The 27,842-nt window shown below is 43.2% G+C and overlaps 1 protein-coding gene and 1 long non-coding RNA gene across 9 annotated transcripts in view; one reads left to right on the top strand and one right to left on the bottom strand.

Annotated features, from left to right (window-relative positions):
• LOC105484466 (tenascin R) overlaps nt 1-27,842 on the top strand; it is a 425,382-nt gene that overhangs the window by 334,779 nt on the left and 62,761 nt on the right. For 5 of the 8 annotated variants that reach the window (XM_011746108.2, XM_011746104.3, XM_011746105.2 and 2 more), the window contains 6 exons: nt 1,598-2,159; nt 4,726-5,202; nt 11,246-11,509; nt 14,153-14,268; nt 16,672-16,822; nt 21,844-22,113. In XM_011746108.2, the coding sequence (XP_011744410.2) occupies nt 1,661-2,159; nt 4,726-5,202; nt 11,246-11,509; nt 14,153-14,268; nt 16,672-16,822; nt 21,844-22,113 (1,777 nt within the window). In that variant the 5' untranslated portion in view covers nt 1,598-1,660. Of the gene's footprint in view, nt 1-1,597; nt 2,160-4,725; nt 5,203-11,245; nt 11,510-14,152; nt 14,269-16,671; nt 16,823-21,843; nt 22,114-27,842 lie in introns of those variants that run through there. The other 3 variants (XM_071076034.1, XM_024793656.2, XM_011746110.3) reach the window with 3 other exon arrangements.
• On the bottom strand, nt 189-10,838 carry LOC105484465 (uncharacterized). The gene is made up of 3 exons (XR_011611265.1): nt 8,898-10,838; nt 1,087-1,236; nt 189-286 (listed from the first exon to the last, which is right to left on the bottom strand). It is a non-coding gene; the product is annotated as an uncharacterized lncRNA (long non-coding RNA).

The raw sequence follows: 27,842 nt of genomic DNA, 5'->3' as shown, positions 1-27,842 counted from the left end.
GAACAGACCAGTACCTAACTTAAGGATAATGGAGAGGGATTAAATTAGTTGGAGAATGATTTAACCTTTTGCTCACTGAGCATTTTCTCATGAATTCATCTATCCATCCTTCCAGGGATCCACTTATTCAACAACTATGCACTGAGCACTCTCACCGTCCTGGAGCGACGGTCACACACTGCAGATAAGACACGGTCTGACCAACAAGGACTTAGCAGTCCAGGTGGGGAGAAGCAGGCAAAGGAAACCCATGGTCTAGCATGGCAAGTGCTGTCAGAAGTGGGGCCTGGAAGAGAGGGACATGAATTCAGCCTGCATTTGGGAGAATAGCTGAGGAGGCAGGAGGGAAAAGATGAGAGACAAATGCTCATGGAGGAAAGAACATTGAATCTGACCCTAGCAAAATTTTCTAATCGCAATATTCCTGGGAAGATGTTAGAAATTACACAATTTCCATCAAAAGCAAGAGAAAATGGAATATTCTTTTCAAGAAAGGCCCTGGGACATAGTAATTAATAATACATGTTTTGAAGTGAGACCTGCATTCAAATCTTAACCTCTCTTGGAAGAACTTCCACCATTAGAAGATGGAGCTAATCATAGTGTCCCATCACAAGGTTGTCCTGAGGGTCATGTAAGCTCATGTGTGAGCTGCTCAGCACAGTCTGTACTGAGTACAAATGCAGTAAATCCTAGCTGTGACCTTCTTCTCAGACGCATAGTCACACTCACTTGGTCCCTTAGTCCTTAATCTTCTTAGTAACTCTTAGAACCAAGGTTTGTAAATCTCTTTTCTGTTTTGCATAGAGAATACAAAAGGAATAAAATTTCTGTAAACCTGATTTGCATCTCAGTGAGTTTATTGTACTCTATGGTTCTTGGTGACTAGGTAACCAGCAGAGGAGCTAATTCATTATTTTACCAATTTAAACAGGAACTTGGAAGAAAAGCATCTGGAGGTCACAGAGCACAAGGACTATACTAACATGAAGATTTAAAGAAAGTTCAGCTCACACAGCCATAGATAATCACAAATGTGTCCAAGGATTATTAACAATCACAATTACCTGGAGCTGTATTATTTACCTGGCTGGTTATTCTGAAGACAACTTGTATGAATAGATGAGCTGAGAGGAGCTCATGAAGTTGTTTTGAAGTGGCTGGCAGAGTCCTTTTGCAATAAATATCTGGGGAAATAGGAGAGGACACCCAAGGCTCCCTGGTCCAATTTCTCACCTGGAAGTGAAAAGAAACTCTGAGTACTCCTCAGAGGAACAGCCCATCCACAGGGCCCCAGCCCCCAGTCCTCATGTTTCCTCCAAGAACCACTTGCCCACCATGGGACCAGACCCGTGTGTTCCAGATAAGCCTTTTGAGAAAACAAAATAGTATGCAGAAGCAGTGTCCATTTTCGGGGGTCCAGTCCTCTAGGGAACAAAGTCCTGGGCCTTTATGACATTGGGCAGCCACGGTCCCTTCCTGATGTCCCCCTTGAAAATCTCTGGCTGCCTATTCCCGAGCTTTGTAGGCTTGTGCAGAGCCATGGTGCTAAGGCATAGGTCTCAGAGGCTGTCTCTTTCCTTGGTTTCCCTTGCAGATTCCCACAACTCCATGCTGTGTGCTGCAGGCTGGTCCTGAACCCAGATCTCTGGCTGAGAGGATGGGGGCAGATGGGGAAACAGTGGTTCTGAAGAACATGCTCATTGGCGTCAACCTGATCCTTCTGGGCTCCATGCTCAAGCCTTCAGAGTGTCAGCTGGAGGTCACCACAGAAAGGGTCCAGAGACAGTCAGTGGAGGAGGAAGGAGGCATTGCCAACTACAACACATCTAGCAAAGAACAGCCTGTGGTCTTCAACCACGTGTACAACATTAACGTGCCCCTGGACAGCCTCTGCTCCTCGGGGCTAGAGGCCTCTGCTGAGCAGGACGTGAGCGCAGAAGACGAGACTGTGGCAGAGTACACGGGCCAGACCTCAGACCACGAGAGCCAGGTCACCTTTACACACAGGATCAACCTCCCCAAAAAGGCCTGCCCATGTGCCAGTTCGGCCCAGATGCTGCAGGAGCTGCTGAGCCGGATCGAGATGCTGGAGAGAGAGGTGTCAGTGCTGCGAGACCAGTGCAACGCCAACTGCTGCCAAGAAAGTGCTGCCACAGGTAGAGTCCGGGAGCTTGCAGCATGGTCTCAGGAGGGGAAGGAGAGGGCTGAGCAGAGAGGGAGAGTGAACAAGAAGGACCGATGCACTTCCAGCAGAAACACACTCCCATCAAAACCCCGGCCTCTCTTCACACGGTCAAAGGAGAAAAGTGCCTTAGTCTGTAGCTGCTGGTTAATATGTCTCTAAGATCTAAATGCAGTTCTTCCCCGAGGGATTCAGTCCAGGGATTCTCTACACTGCATAGCCAGTTTGAAATACATTAACCTGATTTTGGGTGGATGAGTCAGGTAATGGTTCATCGGTTCAGCACAGCAACTTCGATGGTGAGCAGGGAATTTGATGTCTGTCTTCATTCATCTTTGGTTTTCACAAGCTGTTGAATTGATATCTATCCATGTTAACCTGAGGGACTAGAGAATGCAGACGCTCTGTTCACTCAATCACAGCCTTTCTCCCATCTGAGTAGATGATAGTCATTAAAGTCTCGGAGGACCTATCCCCATCTTCTCCAGTGAGATGGAAGTTTTAGTCCCTGCCCCCTCAACAAGCACTCAGAAGCGTATGCACACACACACACTCTCTCACACACACACACACACGCATGCACATACGCATGCTCTCACACACAACACACTCACACAGCTTAGTGCACCCTCCAAGAGGCTGAAATCTCAGGGGATTTACTTCTAACATTGCCCACCCCTAATTAGTAACCCTTATGAGTTATTATCTTTACCTCTCTGCAAGACATAATTAAGTCTTCAGAGACAGAATTCCCAAGTTCAGATCCTGACTCTACTGCTTCCTAGCTGATGATCTAAGCAGTTACTTATCTGTGCCTTCCTTTCCTCATCTACAAATGGTGCTAGACTAGAGCAACAAGAAGTTATTAACAATGAAAGCACCTATTCAGATGTCAACCTGGCTTCTATAAGTACTGTATAAGCAACAGCTGTTATCAGCTGATGCCAGTGAGTGGGAATTGCATGTGTACCCCTTTGGGCACAGCTTTTCTCTCCCAAAAGGTACCTTAGACCCCATGCAATTCAGTTCTTTGAGGACAAGAGACATTTGTCTTGAGTTCAAGCACTCACCTCTATAGGGTCCATGATCTCAAGGCTTTCAAGGGATGAAAGCTGGAGGTGGCAGAGTGAAATTTTAAGAGCCTGGATGGCCCGCAGCTGCAGAGGGGTATCAGACACGTTCACCCTGAGACACAGCAAGTCTAGAGGCAGTCACTGAGGACTAAAATATTTCATGGGCTCCTCTCACATCTTTCTCCTCCCCATAACCAACACTGTAGATTAAACAATCTGAAGAACAGAAGAACAAGTCCAGTTCTACTGTGCTTTAATCACAATGGTCAGGTCAGCTCATCTTTTCAACAGAGCTGAATAGGGGAAAGTCCTAGGTTTCCATGAGCGTGGACTCTGCAGCTCAGGAAGCTGGGACTTCTGTAAGTGAACTTTTTGCCAGCCTTCCACCAGGATCCCTGGCAAATGTGGGAAACATCTGCAAGGAAGAGCTAAGTTAAATAATGTCAGTAAATGCCATGGGAGTGGCATGAAGTGGCAGAATTAAATAAGGATGGATGTAACTTACTAGACTTCATATCCTCAGGGCCAAGTGCAAAGAAGGATGCCAGCAGGTACTCCATTTGTATTTCTTTAATATGTTTACTTGAATCATGCTAGGCAGATAAATTAGCCACTGTCGTTATCCCACAGTAAGGGCTAGGACAGAGACATGTATAGAATCCCAAAGGGGTCACAGCAAACAGTAACTAAATGAGATCGAGGTCCTGGGGAGTCTTTGAAGTAACCCTGGTGCTGCGTTTTGATGAATGAGCAGAGTGAGTCAGATGGCAGGCAGGGAGGGAGCGGGACAGGTTTGTAACATGTAAGACCTTTCTCTGCACAGTGGACTCAGTGCTCAGCCTACACCCCCTTAGGTCCCTCACAATCCCATAGCCAGCACCTGGGCATCCTGGTCAGAGGGCTGTCCTCAGTTTGTTGGAAACTTCTTGGGCTGCCCAAAGAGAGAATGAGGGGCTGGGGGATTCACATGCCCTCAGGGACAGACCTTAACCCACAATGAAATGTGACCTGCACTGCCCAGAGTGCCCTGCAGAACTGAACCCAAGTGACTCTCCTGGGACTTGGCTTGATAATGCACCTGGGCTTGAGCATGTTCCCTTCCTGATTGTCCATTCTTCCCTACCAGTTTTTTTCTGGGAACACCTTCCAATAAATCACTTTTACATGGATCTTGATCAAAGACCTACTTCTAAGGAATCCACCCTAAGACACCTTAAAGGTGAGCTTCTGGAGGACAGGGGACAAGATCTCATTCATCTTTGCCCCCCGCCCTGTGCTAGGCATAAACAGCCCATGTTAGGTGAAAATATTTATTAAATTGGATATGTACCAAACTATGTTGAGCTTCACTCTCAGCAACAGAAATCTGGTCAGAGAATGAGTAGAGAGGCCTTTGCCCATCCTTCCCCAGCACCATTGACAGGAGAGGCCACTGCTGCTCTTTGACCTTCTCCTTGACCATTCCAGGACAACTGGACTATATCCCTCACTGCAGTGGCCACGGCAACTTTAGCTTTGAGTCCTGTGGCTGCATCTGCAACGAAGGCTGGTTTGGCAAGAACTGCTCGGAGCCCTACTGCCCGCTGGGTTGCTCCAGCCGGGGGGTGTGTGTGGATGGCCAGTGCATCTGTGACAGCGAGTACAGCGGGGATGACTGTTCCGAACTCCGGTGCCCAACAGACTGCAGTTCCCGGGGGCTCTGCGTGGACGGGGAGTGTGTCTGTGAAGAGCCCTACACTGGCGAGGACTGCAGGGAACTGAGGTGCCCCGGGGACTGTTCGGGGAAGGGGAGATGTGCCAACGGTACCTGTTTATGCGAGGAGGGCTACGTTGGTGAGGACTGCGGCCAGCGGCAGTGTCTGAATGCCTGCAGTGGGCGAGGACAATGTGAGGAGGGGCTCTGCATCTGTGAAGAGGGCTACCAGGGCCCTGACTGCTCAGCAGGTAGGCAGGGGAACTCTCTGGGGTGTTTGGCAAGGGTGGTCCAGCAAACTAGCTGGATGCCTCCAGTTAACTTGGGAGGAAAGATGAGTGAGAAAGTGAAGTTTAGGCAAAATAATTCTCAATTGAGTTGTACTCATTTGCTTTCCAAGAAAGCTGATTTCTTGAGTCAATAACAATTGATGAGGCAGATTAAAGGGGATAAAGAGTGGAAATAGGAAAAGGTCAAGTTCAGGCTGAAAGCTGGATTGTTACCCCTGAGACTAGGAAAAAGGCAGTGGTAGCAATGATGACAACACTTCATTGTCCTTGAGGTGGGGGAGGGTAGAGAGTGAGGTCATGGGACTATCTTAGGCAAGGCCATTCTCTAACTCTGAGGGATCCCAAGCATTCCATCCGCTCAAAACTATCTCCCTCACCAGTTGCCATATTCCAGGAATGCCTTCTACAATGCTACTGCAAGAGATGGTGGTTGGTCTGTGAGGCTCTCTGATTATCTTGGAGCTTACAGATTGCAAGACGTTATTAATTTATGAAATGGTTCTAGTGGGGCAGAGTGTTTTTAGACAAGGACTTAAATCTAAATAGGAATAAAGTACTAAGGACTTTGGGTAACAGCTAACATTCTAACAATTAGTACAGAATATTAAAAGAGTATGACTCACTTTGTTCCAGATGACTATCTAGCAAATTAGAACCAACCCTATGTATAGTCTACACTGTCAAAGCTGATAGAAAGATGATGTCCTACAATGGGGATCTAAACCAACAGAGAGAGAGAAAAAAAAAAAAAAAAAGGTATCTCATTGGGACTGATTCTCTTTTTGATGCAAATCAGATTATGTTTATTATTTCACTATAGCTCATCCTCTTCAGACTAAATCAGTGACTATTGCGCATACATTTGTTTACGTTCTAAACAGTACAGATTAAGTGGTTGGTCCTTTCCATTTAGGGCTCAGAGAGCCCACTAGGATTATTTAAAATAAAAAATAACAAGCAAACATTTTAAACCTTCTAATGGAGCAATTTTAGGAATTTTCTGATAAGTCATGTGACATCAGTTTAAGGCGAAAAGCCTGTAAGCCAGGTTCACCAGCTTTCTATAAGCCACAGTTACTCACTCCTACATGGCAGGCAATGTTCCTGCACGTGTAACTTCAAGTTAAATTATTTCCAAAAATCAATGGTAATAATGAAAAGAAAAACAACAATAATGCACTGTGCTTAGGGAAAAAAATTTAATGTTCCTTACTTTTTTCCATATCCAATTATTTCATTTAGCCTCCCAATTTTGTTTACTGAATTGAAATATCTTTCTAAAAATATAGTCACCACACCAATTATCCCAAAGTGAATTTCAAGCAGAAATTAAGCCTTATTGTTTCTGAATCCAAAGTCACTAGGCACCTTCTGGGAAGCCAGGCTGATGCATGGCCCCAGTTCCCATCCAGGGGATCAGGCTCCATGAGGCCCCATCTGGAGGACACCCAGGGTCAGTGTGGGCCATCGCTGTGTTGATGCTATTCTGTAGCACACATGCTTCTTAGTAGACTCAATCTTTGGTGGTCTGGATATACCTGTCATATTCTTGACCCTGCCTTTCTACAGGGATAGGTTCATTTGCAAACAAAATCTTGATCTAATCCAGGACTCACACCGAACCCTCCTGGCTACCCCAGGGAAGACGCAGCAGCTGCTAGCATAGCTACAACTGGGTTGAGTCCAAACTATGAGCACGTTACCTCCGACATGATACCTCTGTGCTGCTTGAGGAACACTTCAATAGGCCCAGATAAATTACTTTACAGGTTCCCAAAACATGTGAAGAAGGACAGTTGCATAATCTCCATCTGTTTCTATAGCAACCCTAGAGCCACCACTCATTTGCAGGAGGTCTGCTCTTAAGGCCTGCTTTTTAATCCAAGTGCTACAGGTCTCTTCCAGAGAAGTATCTAGGTCATTATCTAAAGTGCTACTTTGCTTGCCCTTTGTGAAAAGGCTGTAGGAGAAGGGGCTATTTATCCACTGTTTGACGTTCCTGGCCGGGTGCACACACCACAGCATGATGTTCCCATTGCCCATAGGACTGAGGAGAGGAGAGAGAAGGGTTAGGAAGGTGAAAACACTGAAAGCCTCAAAATATACTTCCTTATAGGGCATTCTTTTCTCTTTGGCAAGGGTGTAGAAAATAGCTGCCCATTGTGTGGATTTCATTCTGAGGCCCCCCAGGTCTGCAGCACTTAAGCACAATTGAACAGTGTTGCCAAAGTCACTACATTTGACTTCTAGCCTTGATCTATCCTCATAGTGTGCCAAGGGACAAAATCTCAAGACTTCCACCTCCATTCTCTGCCCATGTACAGATAACAGAACAAAACATTCATGAATATGAGAACTTAAAACAGGCCTTAGAAAGAAGCTTCTCATTTTACAGATTTAAAAAGCAGCAATCAGTGAGACAGATTTTCCCAGAGCCAGACAGCTAATTAATGGTGGAGTAAGAAAAAGAATCCTGGTCTCCTACCAGCTTCTAGCACTCTTTTATCTTCTCTGGAATGCAAAGTAGAATAGAATTGAAAAATAAAAATTTTAAAGCCACATAGACAAAGAAGTAGCCTTTTGGTATGAAAGCTGAGCTCCATCACATGATAAAAAAAAAAAAAATGAGGTGTCAGAGGTAGGGTGGAAAAGCACATTCAACCATTTGTCCACATCTCTCCCCAGTGATAGTGGTTAGTGTGGGGGCTGGCCAGGGAGCTGGCCAAAACTCCCCTGAAGCCAGCAGGATAAAAGAACCATCAGAGCAGGGTCTTGAGACAATCCAGAAAGCTGTTCCCTGGACTTCAGTCAGACCCACGGAGATTCATCAGTGTCAGCCTCTGCTCTGTCAGGACTGCAGCCAGCCCAACCTTTGGCACCCGAAACCACTTGCTCTTTGGAGTAAGACACATCACGGAACTAATTCCAACTGCTCTCACCACATAAGTGCAACATTTATGCAAGATCTAAAAAGGAAACAGCATGGCATCTTTGCAGATAAGCAACCCTCATTCCTCAAGCCACAGTTTATTCCTCTTTAACAGCCTACTCTTCCTCAAGTTTCAAAGTTGACACCCCAAAGAAAGTAAGACTAAGAATACTTTGCACTCACCATGAATTCATTGAATTAAGGCACGAGGCTCTTTGATTGTTTGTGGTACAGTTCAGTATAATTTTCTTTTATAAGGATTACTGACGCCTAGTATACATAGCTGTGTACATAGCTGCTGCTAAGTTGGAGTGCAAGTGGTGGTGGTCTCCTCCATTGAGCCACCATTGTCAAGACCACTTCCACAAGGAATGACACCAGTTACTGCTTTCTCGGTCAGAAGTGTAGTCAGTGTTTACCACCAGGCTCAGGCCTTAAGCTAAGTTGCCAACATTTTTTTAAAAATCCTTCTGCACCTCCTTTTTTGCTTTAAAATCCCAAAATGCTCTTCTTAGATCACCCTCTATTGTCAATATTAGCTTTGAAGAAGGAAGCAAAAAGGAATACACTGATTTGTTCCAAATGCCTGAAGAATTGCTGGTGACTTGAAATTTGAAGTGGTCATTTCTGCCACTCTGACAGAAGTCCTGCATAGGAAACCTGGAGTTAATGTGTTGAATCACAGGAGACAGGCACTAGAGAACCTGTTTAAAAATAATTTTCTTACCTCTAGGATGAGCACCGGTCTAGAGATCACATCTACTAAGATCGTCTGAATTATTCCTAAAATAGTTTACTTTGGGAGGCCATGTATAAATGAAAGGAGGCATCTTGTGCAATCTGTAACCTGCTGCCTAAATTGCAGGGGAAAGAATGAAGACTGTAGATCAGGGTTTGACAGTCAGTTCTGCTATGACACCACTCTGACTTTTGGCATATCCTTAACCTGGGATTCAGCTTCCTCATTGGTAAAGCTGGGATAATTATATCTATGTGAACTACCTCATAGGGTTGCTATTAAATATTTTTTTTAATTCTAGTTAGATGGTATATCTGAAAATAGTTTATAGACTGTGAAATGCTACACAAATGTAAAGTGGTGTTGTATATTGGCTAAGAAGTTTTACAGTCATTCTACCTGCATTCTAATCCTAGCCTCTATGTTTGCTGACTGTGTGGTCCAGTTTTGTCACCTATAAAATAGTAGTAATAATGATACCTTAATTCCATAGTGTTGGCGAGAGGATGAAATGAAATAATCTACATAAAAGTGGTTAGCATTATACCTGGTGCATAATAAGTGCTCGGTATAATCATGCAAAATCCTGACAGGTTCTAAATATCAATTCTTCTTCTCATGGCCTAGGAGTTGTTCTGTACATGTTATACAGGCTGTCCCAAAGATTTTAGTGAAATTCAAAGCTTTAAAAAGGTCAGAAATATAGGTGATACAGTTTATAAAACATCATTTGAAAGTTTATTTAAATTTCATTTACACTTCTTTAGTTTTATAAATTTTAAACAAAAATTTTTAAAATTTTTGTTTCAGTCAACATTTGCCATCCTCAAGAAGCTCTGCTTTCTAGACTGTTTTATTCAATGAATGGTTTTAGGTAAAAGTAATTGAAGCAAATGTCCAGCAGTGCATATATATGCTGCTGATTCTATCCTGTGAGTCTGGGATCTGTTAAAGGTCTCCTTGTATCTCTGCCTTTGCTGAGGATTTGAGGGTGCATGTGTGAGTACAATGAGACAGCACTCTCCACTCACATGGTCCTGCAAAACACAGCTGGCTTCAGCCTACCTGGTTGTAAAGGGGAAGGGTGAGATTACCCAGGGGAGAAATTCAAAACCTATGACAACGCTTAAACTCATGGAAGCCTCCACTACATATAAATTTATGTTAATAATGACCATTTAAATAAATATTGGCTTGATCTTTGATTTAATCTATGGGCAGGTCTAATTACAGACACACTGGAGTTAGCCTCCTAGTTAGTCTTAAAGGCTTAATTATTTAATGGCCACAACACTGGTGAATCTTCATTTTCCAAGACGATACACAAAAGGCTATTTCTATGTGTTTTAACCTTTGGTGACTCCAAGCAGCATTTGAGAAATCAGAAGAAAGTAAAGCAAAGTCCTCAAGAATGGTTTTTTTTTTATCATCATCTCCAAGATTGAGGCTAATAAAAATTAGTTTAACACAAGCTAGATTTCTTTCAGAACATAAGTGGTCTTTAAAAGGGAAAATTCTACAACAATGGGCTGTTGAGTGTCTTCATCAGGCCATGGTATCCAGGACTTACTGTTTTGGCTTCTCATAATTTGCAAGATAATCAGGAATGAGTCTTTGTTTCCACTTGCCAAATCAGATATTGGCTCCCAGAGTAATCTGATGACAATAACTTATTAAACCACCAAAAATTTTGGCCAGTGGTGTGCTGTTAAATATCTAACAACCTGGCTCTCTGAAGGAAAAAAATTTAAAAGCCCTGTTGTGTAGCATTTGCCAGTTTCCATGATGTAAATACTCTCTCCATGGCCAATTTCAATTACCAACATGACGTCACTAAACATGGAGCTGGAAACAGATGTGTGGTAGGGTGCATTCATAGAATATTTCCACCAGACAGATAGAGCACACATAAATTATCTTAAAGGTATAGATAATAGTAAAATGTAGTCAAATAATTTGAAAGTGATAAATTTTGAGTATCTATTACCTTTGTTTTTAATATAATTTACTTAAGTATTAGGTTATGAAATTGAATCTTTAGTAATGGCTCTATTCAACGACAGTCTTGAAACGGTCCTGAAAATTTGACAATCAGCCTTTACAAGCCAGTAGGAGCTGGCTCCAGTGCATGTTCATGACCTTATAGACATTGTGGTACTAAGCACCAAAAAGAAAAGAGCCTGTTCACAAAGGAAGTTACAAATCACTTAAAGCCATTGAGCCCAGCAGAACATATAGACGTGGCATGGGGGGTGAGATGTGAGGAAGAAAGTTGAGTCCAGGATGGGGAAGGCAATCCTCTGAGCTCATGCTATCTATGTATTGCCTCCTGGTAGTTGCCCCTCCAGAGGACTTGCGAGTGGCTGGTATCAGCGACAGGTCCATTGAGCTGGAATGGGACGGGCCGATGGCAGTGACGGAATATGTGATCTCTTACCAGCCGACGGCCCTGGGGGGCCTCCAGCTCCAGCAGCGGGTGCCTGGAGATTGGAGTGGTGTCACCATCACGGAGCTGGAGCCAGGTCTCACCTACAACATCAGCGTCTACGCTGTCATTAGCAACATCCTCAGCCTTCCCATCACTGCCAAGGTGGCCACCCGTACGTACCATTTCCCCATCCTGCTTCATTTTCCTTTTCTCCTACATGAGATCATGGGCATTCATGATAGTAGTGTCTTTTCTTAATTCTTCAGGGATGCCTGGAATAGTCATTGCCCTTGAGGGGAAGGGCTAGAGATGTGGCCCATTTAGAAAGGATACATCATTAAAAAGCACTTTCGATTAAAAAGACTTTCCAAATTCAGGCAAGTTTCATAAATTATAGAACCATAAGGACAAAAAGTACTTTAATTATAGAGTACTGACTTGTTATAAGCTAGACTCTGATTAGAAGTCAAGGAAAGTATGAGACATCTACAGACTTTGAATCGGTTAGAGATACAAAACAAGGAGATATGAACTAGTACCTCTAAGAAGTAAGTGCTAAATGGTATGTTCTCGACCGTAAGTGTATAGCAAAGTGAGAAAAAAAATCGTATTTAAAACCACAACTGACAACATCCCCTTCTCCTGATAGAGAGGTGGCATAATTTCCTCCTGGTCTTTTGTTTAGCAAAATATCTTAATAGTTCATTTTATTTATAAAAGTTGAAGCCCTAGAGCATAGTTTAGAAGGATTCACAGAGAAGAGAGAGAGATGGAGACAGAAAACAATCTAAACTGCTCTCCATAAGAAATGAACAGTTTTTTTACACATAATGGGAAACTTTTGTGGGTGTATATCTGTATTTTGTGTATGTTCAAGCATAGAAAAATATAAAAGATTGCATACCAATTATTAACACTGACTACATCAAAGAGTAGAATAAGAAGGAGACAGGAAATTATTATTATATTTTTCTGTATACCCCTCTGAATTCTTAAATTGATACAATAAGCCTGTTTTAGTTCAGAATTTCAAAAGCCAGGCAGAAGAATTTAGACAAGAGAAGTTCTCATCACCCCAAGTATACTGCAAAACCTGCATGCACACAAATGTCTGTGTGCCTTATGTGGAAACTCTTCAGAGAGATCATGAGAAAGGGGCTATATCTGATTAAAATCCGGGACAAGAGAAGAGAACATTCACAGGAGATGAGGTATGAGTGATACAGAGATTTTTAGCAGTAACAAGAAAGTGGAACAAGAAGTGACCATGAAAACATAAGCCCTCTAGAATTCAGACAGCCCTTGGGCCAGTAAATAGGACTTACCACCAGATAAGGGGTAAGAGATTTGAACTCATTTTGTGTAGATAAGATGGTATTTGGGTAGCAAACGCCACGAAAGTTCAGAAAAGGAAAAGGCCAAGGTAGAAAGAGTTAGCCTTGAAATCTTCATGGAAGCTCCAGGACTGAATTGAGCTTTGAAGGATGCAAGGATAGAGACAGGCAGAGGGGAAAGAATTTAAGAAGTCATCTTGTCCCCTTGCTTTTCAAGTGACAGAAATTCTGTTATAATTTTGGACTCTGCTATGAGATGAGTGCTGACTCTGTTAATATGCCTATAATTATCTCTGTTTATATTTGACCTTTTTAAAAAACAATTTCTCTGGTGCCTGAGAACTGGTTTTAAATATCTGCAATGATTGTGCAGAGAGGCAGGTCACCATCTGCCACTTCTCCCACCTTGCTCCGGGATGAGTCACCACCCTAAGTGCCTGGCCTAACTCCCAAGCGTCTACTCTCTGATCCACATGCATGCGCAGTGATGAGGTTTCCATCTCCTGTGGCATTTATTATGCCAATTCAGGGCATTCCCTCAGGCAAGCTCCCAGGTGACAAGGACAAGATCATGTAAACCACCTGACACGCCTTCAAGTGGGTTCACAGTCAGCCCTGCCTTCCAACCAAGAAGCATGAAAATGCTTCCAAACAGGAAGGATGAGAAAATCTGTCCTTTTTCCAACGGGAATAGCCCATGAGAGGTAAAGCTAAAATGGGAGCAGGCTTCCTGGAGAACTGAGAAAAGTCATGCTGTCATATTTCAGGGCTGATAATTGGAACTCCATTAGGACAAACACACTTCCATCTCACAAAACCTGTGCATGTTTATGTGTCTGTGTGGTTGGGGAAGAAGGGGCGGTGGGAGGAAAAGAGGGAGATACATGAAATGAAAAATTCAGACCATCCTAGACTTACTGATTTGAGCTAAACAAAATACCTCAATGTGCATCAATGATCAAGGAAATCACTCTAGTATTAATTCTGAAATTGGTTTGCTCCACACCTTTAGCTAGCTTTCTCTGTGCCTCTCTTTTCCTGTGTGCAAAATGACAACACTGATAGAAGCCATCATAGTGCCTCCCGAGAGTACTGTAAAGCTTCTAAAGATACTGCTCAAGTCCTCTGAAAAAGGCACTGTATTATATATGAAATGCCAAGATCTACCACATTAGTAAGAAAAGGAAAATGATGTCTGCATTTTAATAGTAACCTGTTAATATAATAAAAAGCATTAAAATTGTTTCTATATATTTTGTTTAAGTTAACTCGTGTATTCCATCAACATCAAGCACTAGGGCCATAATGGGATGGGTAGATCCTGCACCTGGGACTCACTGTGTCTGGAGTAAGATTGGGATTGTCCACCAGACACCACCATGCCCATGGCGTGGAGGAAGTTCACCAAGACAAAGCATCAGGCAATGCTCTCTGTCCCAAGGGTTAGCCATGACATTGTCACCTACATTGCTGTTTTCCAGATCTCTCCACTCCTCAAGGGCTACAATTTAAGACGATCACAGAGACCACCGTGGAGGTGCAGTGGGAGCCCTTCTCATTTTCCTTTGATGGGTGGGAAATCAGCTTCATTCCAAAGGTAACACTCACCTGTTATACTGTCAGACAGACTTATTTGGAGTATTTGTACCTTTAGCTTGGAATCAGGGGCAGCAAGGAAGGCGTTACCCAATATCTTTCTCCATGCCATTAAAGACACAAAATGGCATGTTGTGGGTGTCTGGGATATAGAACATTTCTGCAACAAATATGTGGTAATGACCAACTGACAAGAGTAACTCCAAGCATGGCACCCTGGCCTTGCAGAACAGAGGATGCAGGAAGCAGCCACCAGCTCCAGCTCTCCACTGAGATAACTCTAGGGCCTGATGAACCATGGTTTTGGTGAGTGTGAAAGCCAGACCCTCAAAAAAATTGAGGCTTCTCTTTAGGACATAAGAAAAGCCAGACTGAATCAGTTACATAATCAGTCAAAAGCTTCATTCTGTGCAGACAGATGCACCAGAGAAAAGTCAGCTTGCGTGGCATCAATCTCTAAAGGTTACAGACACAACACAAAGACACCTTGGCTCTCCTGGATTACTCATAATAAATTTGTAACCTATTAATTTAGCAACTTCTTTTATTAGTCTATGACTTTTAAAGTATCCTAAGATTCTTTTCTACTCTTTAAGGCAGTATTTCTTTATTTTCTTAATTCTAAAACTAACTTTTCTGAATTGCCAGAGGTACATGCCTGGCTCCAGATTTCCAGAATTTGTTGACCCTACCAGTGTCCTCCCTAACTGTACCACACATGAGGATATAAAGTTCAATCAGACTCCTTCCCTCTGTCTTTATTCTTCAACATCAAAGAACATTTTTAAGCCATTCATCAGACTTAATGACAAATGACACATTTTTGGCTAACAAGACTATGATTTCACCATTCTTTTACTTCAAAATTCTTAGAGCCATGAACTGTTAGAATTACAAAAGATCTTCAAGTTCACAGGGTACGACCCCTCATTTTACATCTAGTTTAGTTTAATATATAGAGACTATGATTCAGAAAACTTGAAGGACCCTTCATTTTACATCTAGTTTAGTTTAATTTATAGAGACTGTGATTCAGAAAACTTGAAGGACATCATACAACTAGTTGGTGACAGGCTTAAAATGAGTACCTGGGCCTTCACCTCCTATCCCAGGGCTCTATTCAATAAACCTGTATGCTCCATTCTCTTATGTGGATACAGTCATATCATAGTCACATTCACAGCAAGGTAAATATATCTAAACAGACATCTGTACCAATATGTCTTATTTGAGTTAAAATGATAAATAAAATATGGCAGGCAATTGAGTTATATAACAATTGGAACAATCAAGTCACCTTGTTGCTCAGGAAGAAAAAGTTATGCCAGGTTCTACTGTTACATGTATCCAGTATGTAAAACTCTAATTAAAAGAGAAGCTGACCAGGGAATGCCAAGGCCAAATGCATGGCCACATGGTTTAATAACTGTTGTGATCTGTAGGTTGAGGCCACTGGGGGGCATTCATGACACTGATTTATAAGAGTATGGCTATAAATTACATATAACGCACCCTGGGTACCATAAATAGAGGCCAAAGAATAGGGGAGAATGGCAATGCCCTCCAAAAAAGGCCCTCTTGTCTCCTCCACTTCTGAAGACACTCATAGAAAGTATATGGAGAGAAAGAGAGAGGGAAAGATAAGATAGAAAGATAGATAATAAATAATAAATTCTAGATTCAATCTTGTCAAGTTACTCTTTCTCATTGTCTCTTCCCTCTTGTCTCCTTCTTCTCTTCTTGTTATTCTCTTTTTCCAAGCTTTCTTTTTCCTTTCTTTGTACTTCATGTTTGGTTGTCTCACTGAGTCCTAATTCATCTAGGTGGAGGGGAAACAAGACATTGACAGATTCACACTGAATGTAACACCATGAGAAACTCCAGATATAGCAAAATATTAGCTCTGGCTCATAAACAATTATCTCATGGCAATGTCTTAGTTTGACATGTGTTGTGTGTGTATATAAAGATGTTTACACACAAACACACATGACTATCTTCTTCTAAATAGCCAGAGGCATGTTCATTACGATAAATACCAAAAAGCTCTGATGAATGTTAACCGTAACCATCAAACATTTGATCATTGGCAAAAACCAGTCTGCACCATCTCATGACTAATTTTTATTGGCAAACTCAGCAAACTCAGGAGAAGTGAAAGAAATGTTCCTAAAAATTGACCCTCCATTTGCCAAATCCTCATAGGGTGGTGTCTTTCTTGTGGAGTCCATGGGGAGTTATTTCTGGCCCCAGATACTCAGCTGTCAGCAAGGAGGAAAGAGACTTTGCCCTACTTTAAATTCACAGCCCACAATTAGTATTCCATACCTTTATCTTTCTCTCATCAGATTCCTCTCCCAGTGACTTTTCTCTTTTGCTTTCTCTGCTTCTCCCCACTGTCCAGAACAATGAAGGGGGAGTGATTGCTCAGGTCCCCAGTGATGTTACATCCTTTAACCAGACGGGACTAAAGCCTGGGGAAGAATACATTGTCAATGTGGTGGCTCTGAAAGAACAGGCCCGAAGCCCCCCTACCTCGGCCAGTGTCTCCACAGGTGAGTGCCTCCAACCCTTCTTCCTAGAGCTGCCTACTAGGTCACTCAGAAAAGAACCACAGAATTCCCCAAAGAGTGCAGAGACAAAAGAGGTGTTAGAATTTCTCCCAGAGCTGGGACAATTCTGGTACCTGGTGATGGAGCTACTCTACCAGGTGCTTAGCTCATCATCTTCCTTATTACTCATCCTTACAAGCACTGACATCTGGGAGAGTGTTTCATGGAGACAATTCTTTTTTAATATTTCCATTATATTTATTCTGATATTATTCATGAAGAAGCCTCATTTGTCAGCCCCTGGTGTCAATGAGCTTTGGAAGCAGCAAGAGCTGACTCACTCTTACCTGTGATGATATTTGGAAAAAGTCATCTGAACCTTCCCAAACCTCAATTTATTTTACAAGATAAGCAAGAATAATTTATGATAAACAAGAGTACCTCCTTCATTAAGTTAATATGAGGATGGAATTAGATAAAGCACACAAAGCGATCAGCTCTGTGCTGATGAGAGTGAGTGCTCAATACTTGGTATACACACATATACTTAGAACATACTCAGAAGTGAAAGTGGTAGGAAACAAGTCATTCAAAAATAAGGAGGTATGGGTTGGGTCACTGTTCAAGGTGATGGCTTAAGTCTATTATTATTTCATCCCCACAGTTCACCTCATTCAAGATTATTATATTTCCAGGATTGATTCATTAATTGTCATATTTTGCTTTATTGTTTCCTTAGCTAACAAAGAATGTTCAACTGCAATGCTGTCAATTAGCTATTGTGATGTATCAATGTGTGTCCTCACCAAGAATGTCTTGAAAGTTATACATAGCATCTGGCATAAGTTTTGGTTCTCGTTTTATTGTTGATGGAGCTGAAACTCAGAGGCTAAGCAACTTTCCCTGTCAGTAACAGAAATTGAGATAGGTGACTATTGGTACAGCTTTATGTGTTTTTCATAAACAGAAATCAATGTACCAGAAAGCCAGTTTTAAGTTCAGGACAAAAGGCTGAGTTGACCAGAAATGAGACCCACAACACAATGTAATGAGACCACGTTTACAGATTAGTGATTCATGCTCTGCTATTGAATACAAACCAAACAGCATCAGGTGCCGAGGCTTAAGCTCAGCTTAGAAAACATTGGTTCAGAACTATTGTGGTACTAGCTTGTGTTCCATTAATGCACCAAGGTTCTATGGCAGTGCCTCAAGGCTAGAATCCGGTGGAGAGCCAGACCTCTAATTACTCCTTCTGCCATGCCTCCAACCAGGACAACTCTACTTTGATCTGTTTTATATTTTGTACATCCATTTAAGATTTTTGTCCTTTAAAAAAAAAGTTTACCACCCAAAAAGCTTTCAAACCATTGTCTAATCCAAAAAGTATGTTTTAGAAGAAACTCTGATCCAAAGAGTATGTTTTTTAACCATAAAACCTGAAGTGCTCTGTAAGAATCCCTCTAGAAGGCTGGTGGCTGAGGTTTTCCACAGCTCTGTTCCCCAAGGTTATGCTGTAAACTGAAGAGTTGACATTTCATAACTTGGGGGCAGAAAGGTGTGATGCCTTTGCTCACTCACCATATAAGGGTCACAACACTGCTATCACAAAAGACAGGTTAACAAGAGAAAGCATAACAAATTTATTTAATCGAAGTTTCACGTGACACAGGAGCCTTCAGAAATGAAGACCCAAAGACGTGGGGGATATTATCTGTTTTTATGCTTAGGTTTGAGGAAGAATGGACAGCCATGTAGAAATGTAAATGGACAAATGGCTATGATCTTATGGTAATAGTCTAAAGGGGAGACCTAGCAAGGCCTGTCTGCTCAGATTCTTCTTGGCCTCTCTGTGAAGCATTTCTTCTCCACCTCCTCGATGGGGCAGGACCCCACTGGAATGAGGGTCCTCAAAGGAGAAGGGAGGAGGGAAAAAATGACCTTTCTAGGTTTTATGGCTTGCTTTGGGGAAGGAAGAGGAGTTCTAGTTTCTATGACCTGCCTTGAGGAAGAGGAATTCTGATTTCTGTGAATCACTTCAAGGGGAGAAGAAGGGTCAGGAGACGGGAGGACTGCAGATGGTCAGAAAAACCTTGCTTGCTTCTGGGGCTGTTTCTGAAGCTCTTTCATTCCTCTTTAATTCAAAGCACTCAGCACACCAAGGTGCCAAACTTTGGGGTGTCCTGGGATGAGCCCAACAATAGCAGGTGCAGCTTCTCCTCTTCTGATATGAAATGTTTCAAGGTGTCCAAATTATTCCTGTGATTTGATATTAAGAAAGTATTAGTAAAAGACAAAAGGCTAAAAGGAGAAGATGGTTCATAAGAGGATAGAAAACATTGCAGTTGAGGAATGTTTTTCTCCTAGAATATTGAGAGAACATAGAGAAGGTAGTCCAGCCTTGCCTTAGTCTTATAGTCAAATCACATTCTTATAACATTTGCAGTATTTTTTGGTTTGGCAGTTCCTTAAGATTAAAATTAAAATTCCAGATCTAGAAATTTGTGGTAAAGCTAGGCAGAATTATTTTCATTTAAGAAAAAATGTCCTTAATATTTTGGCATCATCTACAGAATCATGAAGAAATGGAAAAACATTTATTCCAGTTTACTTTTTGAGCAGGGGTTGTGTTTGTTTAGACATTAGGACCAAAGCTGAAAGCAAGTTGATACCTCCTTGACTGAAATGGAACATTGCTACCAAGTGGCCAACCAAAGGGCAGAATCCAAGAGTGGCTACGAAAAAGACGGTTGGCTCCCAGTCCTGTGTGCTGTTTTTAGGAAATGATTGTTTAATTATTTCCTTCTGCTAAGAGCTGACCTACACCAACACCCTACTGTGAAGCTCTGTGTCCTCATCAGGCACTCAGGCTGCCTTCTTCTAAGCAGGCCATTTTGTGAATGCAAATTACAAGACCTCCCACAGCTAAAGCCCTTTGTGCTACATAATCACATTTTAATATGTTCAATCCATTATGATTAGGGTTTTCTGGATTTAAAGAGTTGAAGGACAAAAGCCTTTTGTGGTCAGTTGCATTTCCCTGACACCTTTTTTTTTTTTTCCAAAAAGCTACAGTTTATTGAAATGCTTCCCCTTCTTTCTCATGGATAAAGAAGATTTTCCATTTATTTCATTTACTCAACACACATTTACTGAGTATCTACTATGCTTCAGATATCATGCTTACACAGCACCTAGGAGGCCACTTCCCCCATTTCATAATTAAGTTAAATTAAATGTAAAAGGCCTAAGTTATCTAAAACCACCAAGTGCAACATGCTGAAAAGAAGCTGGATATATTCTGTTAAATCACATTACTACCTCAAATATGAAAACCAGGAGTTCCTTTTAACTCCAAAGCAGGTGGCACCCAAGTGGTCTGGTGATTTTCATTTTAGCTGGTGCTGGACCAAGAGTCCTAAGCAGCTTAAGACAGAACAGGACTAGGCTAAGACCCAGAAAGAGGGAGGAGTACCCAAGGGAAAGGCTCAACCTTGAAAAACTGAGAGGCTTAACGTCAGTCTAAGACAGTCCTGAGGGAGAAACTTCATTTTGGAGACAGAGTAGGAGGTGGGCCAGAGTGGACTGGATAGAAACAAGTCTTAGTCAAGGCTCGCCAGTAACAAGGAAGAGAGACTTACTTAAACCAGCTGAAGCAGAATAGAGAATTTACTGGAAGGACATAGAGTGTCTCATGGGAATCCCAGGGCCAGAAATGCATCTGGGCCTCACAAAAGACTTGCACCAGAAAATGGAACAACAGGAATCAAATTATTCCATATATCTTTCTAGAAACTCTGCATGGCCACTGGTTTCCCTCTCACTCTCTCCTTTTCTCCCTCTTTCCCCTTTTCTCCAGATCAAATGGTTTCTATATCAGTATCAGAATGGTAGAAAATGGCCACACCAGCTCTGGCTCTGCATGGTCCAACACAGGCTAATTAGAGAACCAGAGTTCTGATTTTAGTTCCAAATCCTTAAAGAATATTAACGTTAATAATCGGCTCCAGCCAGAAGGGTGTAGCCCCAATAATAAATGAAAACATGGAGGCAAGAGCATGTTGGCCATGCAGACATCCCATGAGAAGTTGAGAAGACCGTTTCCTATTCTCCTCACTTGGCTGTTTCTTTTTCTTTCTCCTTCTACATTCCCTCACTTCCCCATTATCTAATTCAGTATGAACAGAACCTCAAGTGGGTGCTGGAGTCACAGGTGGTGGGCCCTGCAGGAAATCCACCAGCTTTCCAGGTGTTGCCCTGACCTACACAGTGCCAGAGGCCAGGGCTTATGAGGGACATACACTGGAGAACCTGGAAGAGGTGACTGTAATGCCCTTCTGGTGTAGAAATATGCCAGAACAGATGGAGAAAAATGACCCATAAGAGGCTATTCCAAAGCTGGGGTCCTTTTTATCCTTTTATCCAGAGGAGCAAGTTTACCCAGAAGGCATGTTCATTTCCTCAAATGCAAGTGTCTGTTGGTTTTTAAACGGTCTTAGCAACTGTGTTGACTGGGCTGGTAGAGTGGCTGAACAGGGACATCTTTTGAATACTCATTATGACCTCTTTGGCAACCAAGCTGGAAGTCTTGGATGTTTAGGCAGTCTGGTCATTTCCTAGGTCTTTCCTCAGGGCTCAAAGAAGGTGAGAGCTGAGTGGCAGAAATGTGCCAGAAACCCAGTTCTCAATTCTCTGTCCCATGACCTCCAGAAAGAAACAGGGCCGACTCTTTCAAGTCAGCAAGTGCCCTTCCCCTGCTCAGACTGGGAAGTGCCATCACCTGAAAACTACAGCCTGGTAAAAGAACAATTAGACCAAAATTCAGGGGAACCAAGGCAAACTGCATGTCCTCAGGAAAGATACTTCATCTTACTGTGTCTCATTTTCCTCATCTGTGAAATGCAATAACAATACCCATCCTCTCTCTGACTGACCAGACTTCCATGAGGAGGAAAAGAGAGAGCTGACGCCCGAGGTTTATTTCTCACTCAAACTTTTTGTTCTATTTGATCCTTCTCATTCAGTCATTGACGGCCCCACGCAGATCCTGGTTCGAGATGTCTCCGACACCGTGGCTTTTGTGGAGTGGATCCCCCCTCGAGCCAAAGTTGATTTCATTCTCTTGAAATATGGCCTGGTGGGCGGGGAAGGCGGGAGGACCACCTTCCGGCTGCAGCCTCCCCTGAGCCAATACTCAGTGCAGGCCCTGCGGCCCGGCTCCCGCTACGAGGTGTCAGTCAGTGCTGTCCGAGGGACCAATGAGAGTGATTCTGCCACCACTCAGTTCACAACAGGTAAGGCTGCAGTGGGGGAGAGAGGCATAAGGAGGGAAAGAGGGGTGGAACCAGCCAGTGGTATCATCACAGCAAGAGGGGTATTAGGAATGAGGCGAGGTGTGTCAGAGCATCAGCCTTGTTACAGACGCTGCAAGAAGGAAGTGAGAGATGTCCAGCATAGAGAAAAAGCAGCACGCCCTCACTAGGAGAGGAAAACTAGCTTCTCATCCTCCCTCTACTGGCAGCTAGATCTGTGATTGATATAAATCCTTCCCCACTATGGGCCTCAGGTTTCCCGTTTGTAAAATGACAAGTTTGTCTTGAACACATGCAAGCATCCGTATTGCTAGTCCAAATGGCAATTTTGTGAGAATTCAGGAAAGGTGTCTCTTTCTCAAGACACATTCTTACCCATTTGCTGGAAATTATCATAAAAATTCTATAAACCTACAATGACTACACCACCATGATGGTGTGCATTGGCATTATGCCAAGCCCAACCTGTACAACTCTAAGCAGACCTTCTGACCAATTCTGTGATTCACCCTGTAAGTAATGGCAGTAAGGCTCATATGAGGCTGATTCCCACAGATAGGAGGTTAATAAAGCCCACGTAAAACCTGCCTTGCTATGGTGACCACCCACCCCCACATTCTCAAGGCCACTGGGACTCTTAGAGCTTTGCCAACAGTTGGGAAAGGCCAGACCTCAGGGTGACTTGCTCCCTGACTTTCTCAGTGCCCATCAGTCTGGCCAGCTAGTGGGCTAGTAGGACAGGCACCATCCAAAGGATGGGCTTCCTGGCACCCTCATTATGTAAATAAGGGCCTGTGATCAGATTAGTGATTGTGTCTCTCTTCTGGATTCTCAGTCTCACCCTCTTTGCCTTGGGATGGTCACATGTCAAACAATATCTCTGCCAACTCCAAGTTGACCCAGGGATCAAAGAAAACTGATAACATCTGTAAGATCTAAGACCAGCATCTTCGGGTGGGGTAAAGTTGAAGAATCACTAATTCAAGAATTCTACCTTAGATTGTGGCATAAGAGTCTGCCACAGAATGGAATGAGTCCAGGGTTTTCAAGAAGATTCAATAAATAAATAACACCCCTGTGCTCCACTGGGTTTAAAATCAATTGATAAATTGGCAAAAAGTGAAACAGATGGACACCAAAATGTTCCCTAGATTGCAGCATGTAACTTAGCGTCATGGCCAGATGGGTTTGCAAACTAGATGGCCACTGTGGACCTGGGCAAGTCTCTCCATATGGCAGAAGTTGGGAGACTACCCAGGTTAGGACTTACAGCATGGAGGAACAAGTAGAGGCCTGAACACTTGAAACAGCCTGTCCCACAAGAGAGGGGAACAGAAGGGCACTGCCCAGGTCCTGCTGCAAAACTCACCATTTAGGTAAGCTCATTTTCTCCAGCAAAAGAGAGACAAGAGCCTAGGAAACATCAAGGGCAGGGAAGAGCTTTCCCGTTAAAAAGGAGCAAATGCAGACACTGATAAAATGGAGAAGGCAAGGTTTGATTCTGAAAAATACTCTTTTAGGTTTTCTCTCTAGCTCCTGGGCTAGATGCCACCCTCTCACCCAGGGGGTGCCCAGTGGGATTTTCACTGAACATATCTTGGGATCCCAAATGACCAAATGTGCACCTTGAAACAATGAACTAAATTCTGTCCATTTCTCTTCCCTTCTGTTTCCTCACTTAACCAAAGACGTTCATGTCCCTTCTTGGTTAATTCTAGGTCAGCTTCTCATTTCCCACCTCCACAATACCACTTGCTCAGGGGGGTGGTATTGTCTGTGGACAACGAGTCCTGCATCCTTTTCTTAATTTCAGGATAGTTTTGTTTGAAAAGTGGTTTCTTTGTGCTCTGCTCTGATAAGGAGTTTGAAGCGGCAAAAAAGGAGAGGAGAGCTCTTAAGAAGCGTGATGAAAAACAAAGTCTTGATGTTCAGGTCGACAAGATGGAAGCAGGATTGGCTGGTGGCCCAGGAAAATTCCGATCAAGACAATTACATTCTGCCTCCTAGGAGCTCCCCCAGAGTTTCAGTTCATTGCTACATGGTTTTCTGTTTCCGGTTGCCTGGTGGATTGGCAGCTGTGAGGCAGCTGACTTCTCAATACAGCCTCAGCCTACACCTCAAATATGCTCCCCTCTGCTGGAGGAGGGTGAGGGGAAAGAAGGGATGAGGAGATGCAAACAGCATTGCAGACAGATTCTCCAGGCCTGGGTTGGCAGGTGCCAGTTAAATGACGAGAGGGTACCCAGACCCTCGCGATGAGGCCCTCAGTCATTTCAGAGCTCTGCTTAAATTCAAATTAACCAAAGTGCTTTTCCAGGTGATGGCTCTGACACTAGGAGTGCACTAATTGCACAGGCAATTAAAGCAGAGATTTGCTTCCTACATGGTGAGTAGGATATTTGCTTGGGTCTTAGAGCTGTTCTGAAAGAGGAAAGAACCCTGAACAAAGCACACCACAGCCTGTGATTGGAGAGAAGCCAGCGCAGAAAACCCAGAGGCCAATCTCCAAAACCCCTCCCTGCCCTCAGCAGCTCTGGTTTCAGTTGCCCTCAGGAGGGAACTCCTGGCACCATTTCTCTCCTCTGGAGGCCTTCTCTTTAAGCAGATCCCTCAAGGTTCCAAGCACAGGCACCAGGGCATCTGGTCAACAGAGGCTGCTGTTTTGACCTGAATACCCCAGATTTCTCTTTATTGCTATTTTAGGTTGAGTTGTGTTCCACAAAAAGACGTTGAAGTCCTGATCCCCATACCTGTGAATGTGACCTTATTTGTATATTGGGTTTTTGCAGATAATCAAGTTAAAATGAGGTCATTAGAGTGGGCCCTAATCCAATATGACTACGTCCTTATAGAAAGGGGAAATTTGGGCCCAGAGACAGATATGCCCACAAGAAGAATACCATGGTGAAGATGAAGGCTGAGATCGGAATGATTCTTGATTCTTCCACAAGCCAAGAAACGCCAAAGATCACCAGCAAATCACTAGTAGCTAGGAGAGGCATGCAACAGATTCTCACTCACAACCCTCAAAAGGAAGCAGCCCTACTGACACCTTGATCTTGAGTCTGTGAGACAATAACTTTTTTTTTTTTTTTGAGATGGAGTCTCACTCTGTTGCCCAGTCTGGAGTGCAGTGGCATGATCTCAGCTCAGTGCAACTCCACCTCCCAGGTTCAAGCGATTCTCCTGCCTCAGCCTCCCAAGTAGCTAGGACTACAGGCACCTGCCACCATGCCCAGCTAATTTTTTGGATGTTTAGTAGAGAAGGTGTTTCACCATGTTAGCCAGGATGGTCTCGATCTCCTGACCTCATGATCTGCCCGCCTCGGCCTCCTAACGTGCTAGGATTATAGGTGTGAGCCACCATGCCTGGAGAGACAATAATTTCTATTATTTAAGATACCCAGTTGGTGGTGCCTTGTTATGGCAGTCCTAGGAAACTAATAGGAACATCCAAGTCCCAACAGTTCAAGCCCCTACCTGCTTGGCAGTGATGCCACTCTAGGACTCTTCAGGAAGTTCTTTCACAATTTCAAGCTGGATGGCACTTGCACCTCAGCCAAGAATCTGGCTGCAAAGAGCAGAGTAGGGCTTCCTGCTCATACAAGGCCAGCACCCTCACTCAAAGCTATCCTTTTTTCTGCACCTTCTCACCCCAAGCATTCTCAATGCCCCACAGCTGAAATACTTAACAGGACTTTTCTAAAACTTGATGTATGTTTATCGAACACCTACCAGGTGCCAAGAACTATTCTAGGCACTGAGGCTACAGAATAAACAGATAGACAAGATCCTGGTTCACATGAATTACATTCCAGTGGAGAAACTGGACAAGGCAGAAGGAAATAAACACCCAAAATTATTTTGATTATGAGTACTATGATGAAAAGTGAAATGAATGATACAGAGGCATGACCATGTTGGATCGAGTAGTTTGAAAAGGCTTCTCTGAGAAGGTGACGTTTTAACTAAGACCTAGATGACCTAAGCCATGTGAGGATCTGGAGAACATTCCAGGCAAAGGCAGAAGCCAGTTCAAAGGTCCTGAGGTAGGAATAAGCTTGATGAGTTTCAAGAGTAGAAAAAAAGCAATATAGCTGGAGCACAACAAATAAGCGTAGAAGTCGTACATGGTGATATCTGAGAAGCAGGCAGGGCTGGATCACACAGAGCCCTGCCGGCCACAATTAGGAGTTTGTAACAGGAAGCAACAGAAAAGTTTTAAGCAAGGGAATTACTTAATCTAATTTATGTTTTAGAGACTAGATATGTCTATTCCATAGTCTCAAGTCTCTCCACACGACCTCCACTAGACATCTGGCTTTGCCTTGCTCTTGACTGACTGACGTTGCAGAGAACAGCTCAGCTCCCACCTACAGGGGTGCCCTCAGTGGCCCCTCTCTCCTAGAGGTCACACTTCAAGGCCAGAGGGAGCAAACAATTTCACCTCATCCTAGTTCTAACAATCGTCTTTCCAGACATCATTCTCAGGATTGACTTCTTTCAGGATCATTGACATTGGAGGTGTCTGGTCCCTTCAGTGACAACACTGCCCCTTAATCCACAGGCCACAACCCCTATGATCAAAAATACAAAAAAAAAAAAAAAAAAAAAGAAAACCCCAAAGCATAGTCTAACATTTCCAAGGCTTGGGTTTTTAGTTGTGAAGAGCACTAGGTAGAAGTCTCAACCTTAACCCTAACCCTAAATTAATTTTGCTCCAGTTCAGTTTGAGCTGCACACCCCAAGCCCAGTCCAGTCCCTTTGCCCAGCCTCTCCTCCTGCATGAAATTTAGGGGCATACAATGCAGCGGCAGGTGTTCCTCCACATGCCTATCTATCCAAGCTCCTCTCTCCATCCAACTGCTAGAGAAATAGCACACATAACACATCAAGAATACATAGTATCTGGCAAGCTAAAGTACAGTGAGTGAGGAAACATTTCTCAGGAAAACAAGCTGCAGAGACATAAATCTGCTAAAAGATTCACCCAATTTACATCGCTAAACAGAACACTTCTCACTCCGAAGCCTCTGCGCTCAGATTGATTCACGGCATTTCAGTCTTCCACAAGAACAATTGGTGGAAACTTGCCTTGCATTTGCAAATTAAAACAGTCCACTCGAGGTTTTCCCAGAACAAATGGCTAGTTCACTCCAAAGTTAAATTCAAGTGTCAAAGGCAAGAACTATTTTAAATGTTTTAAGTGACAGTTGTTCTGGGCAGCACATTATTGCACTGCAATTTGTTTATGCTGTTTCTGCCCAAAGAAGCTTGAAGAGATAGCCAGTCCTGGGAGAAAAAAAGCAGTGTCCCCGTGGTCTTTTTGTGGCAACCCCAGAGAACAAGCATTGGGGTTGATGGAACTCGGGAAAAGCTTCAGAGGCAACAGGAAGCCAGCTCAGGCCTTGGGCACCTATTTTTGTACAGGGCATCATGCTGTGTACTATCCATGGATTGCCTAATCCATGCAACAACCTGAAATGTTGGTATTATTTGTCCCTTTTACAGAGGTGGCCATCAAGGCCAAGCAGAGTTAAAAGACTTGCTCACGGTTCCATTACCAAAGATGTCAGAGCTGGGGATCAAACTGAAGTCTGACTCCAAAGCCTGTATTATTTCTGCTACATCACATCGTCCATATATGTCTTACCTTTATAGCTGTGTTTATTCAGGTAAACACAGAGGAAGGCACCTTACACTTCAAAATC

The sequence above is a fragment of the Macaca nemestrina genome, chromosome 1 (genome assembly GCF_043159975.1).
Source record: "Macaca nemestrina isolate mMacNem1 chromosome 1, mMacNem.hap1, whole genome shotgun sequence".
Lineage (NCBI taxonomy): Eukaryota > Metazoa > Chordata > Mammalia > Primates > Cercopithecidae > Macaca > Macaca nemestrina.
This window is presented reverse-complemented; position numbering and strand designations above follow the sequence as displayed.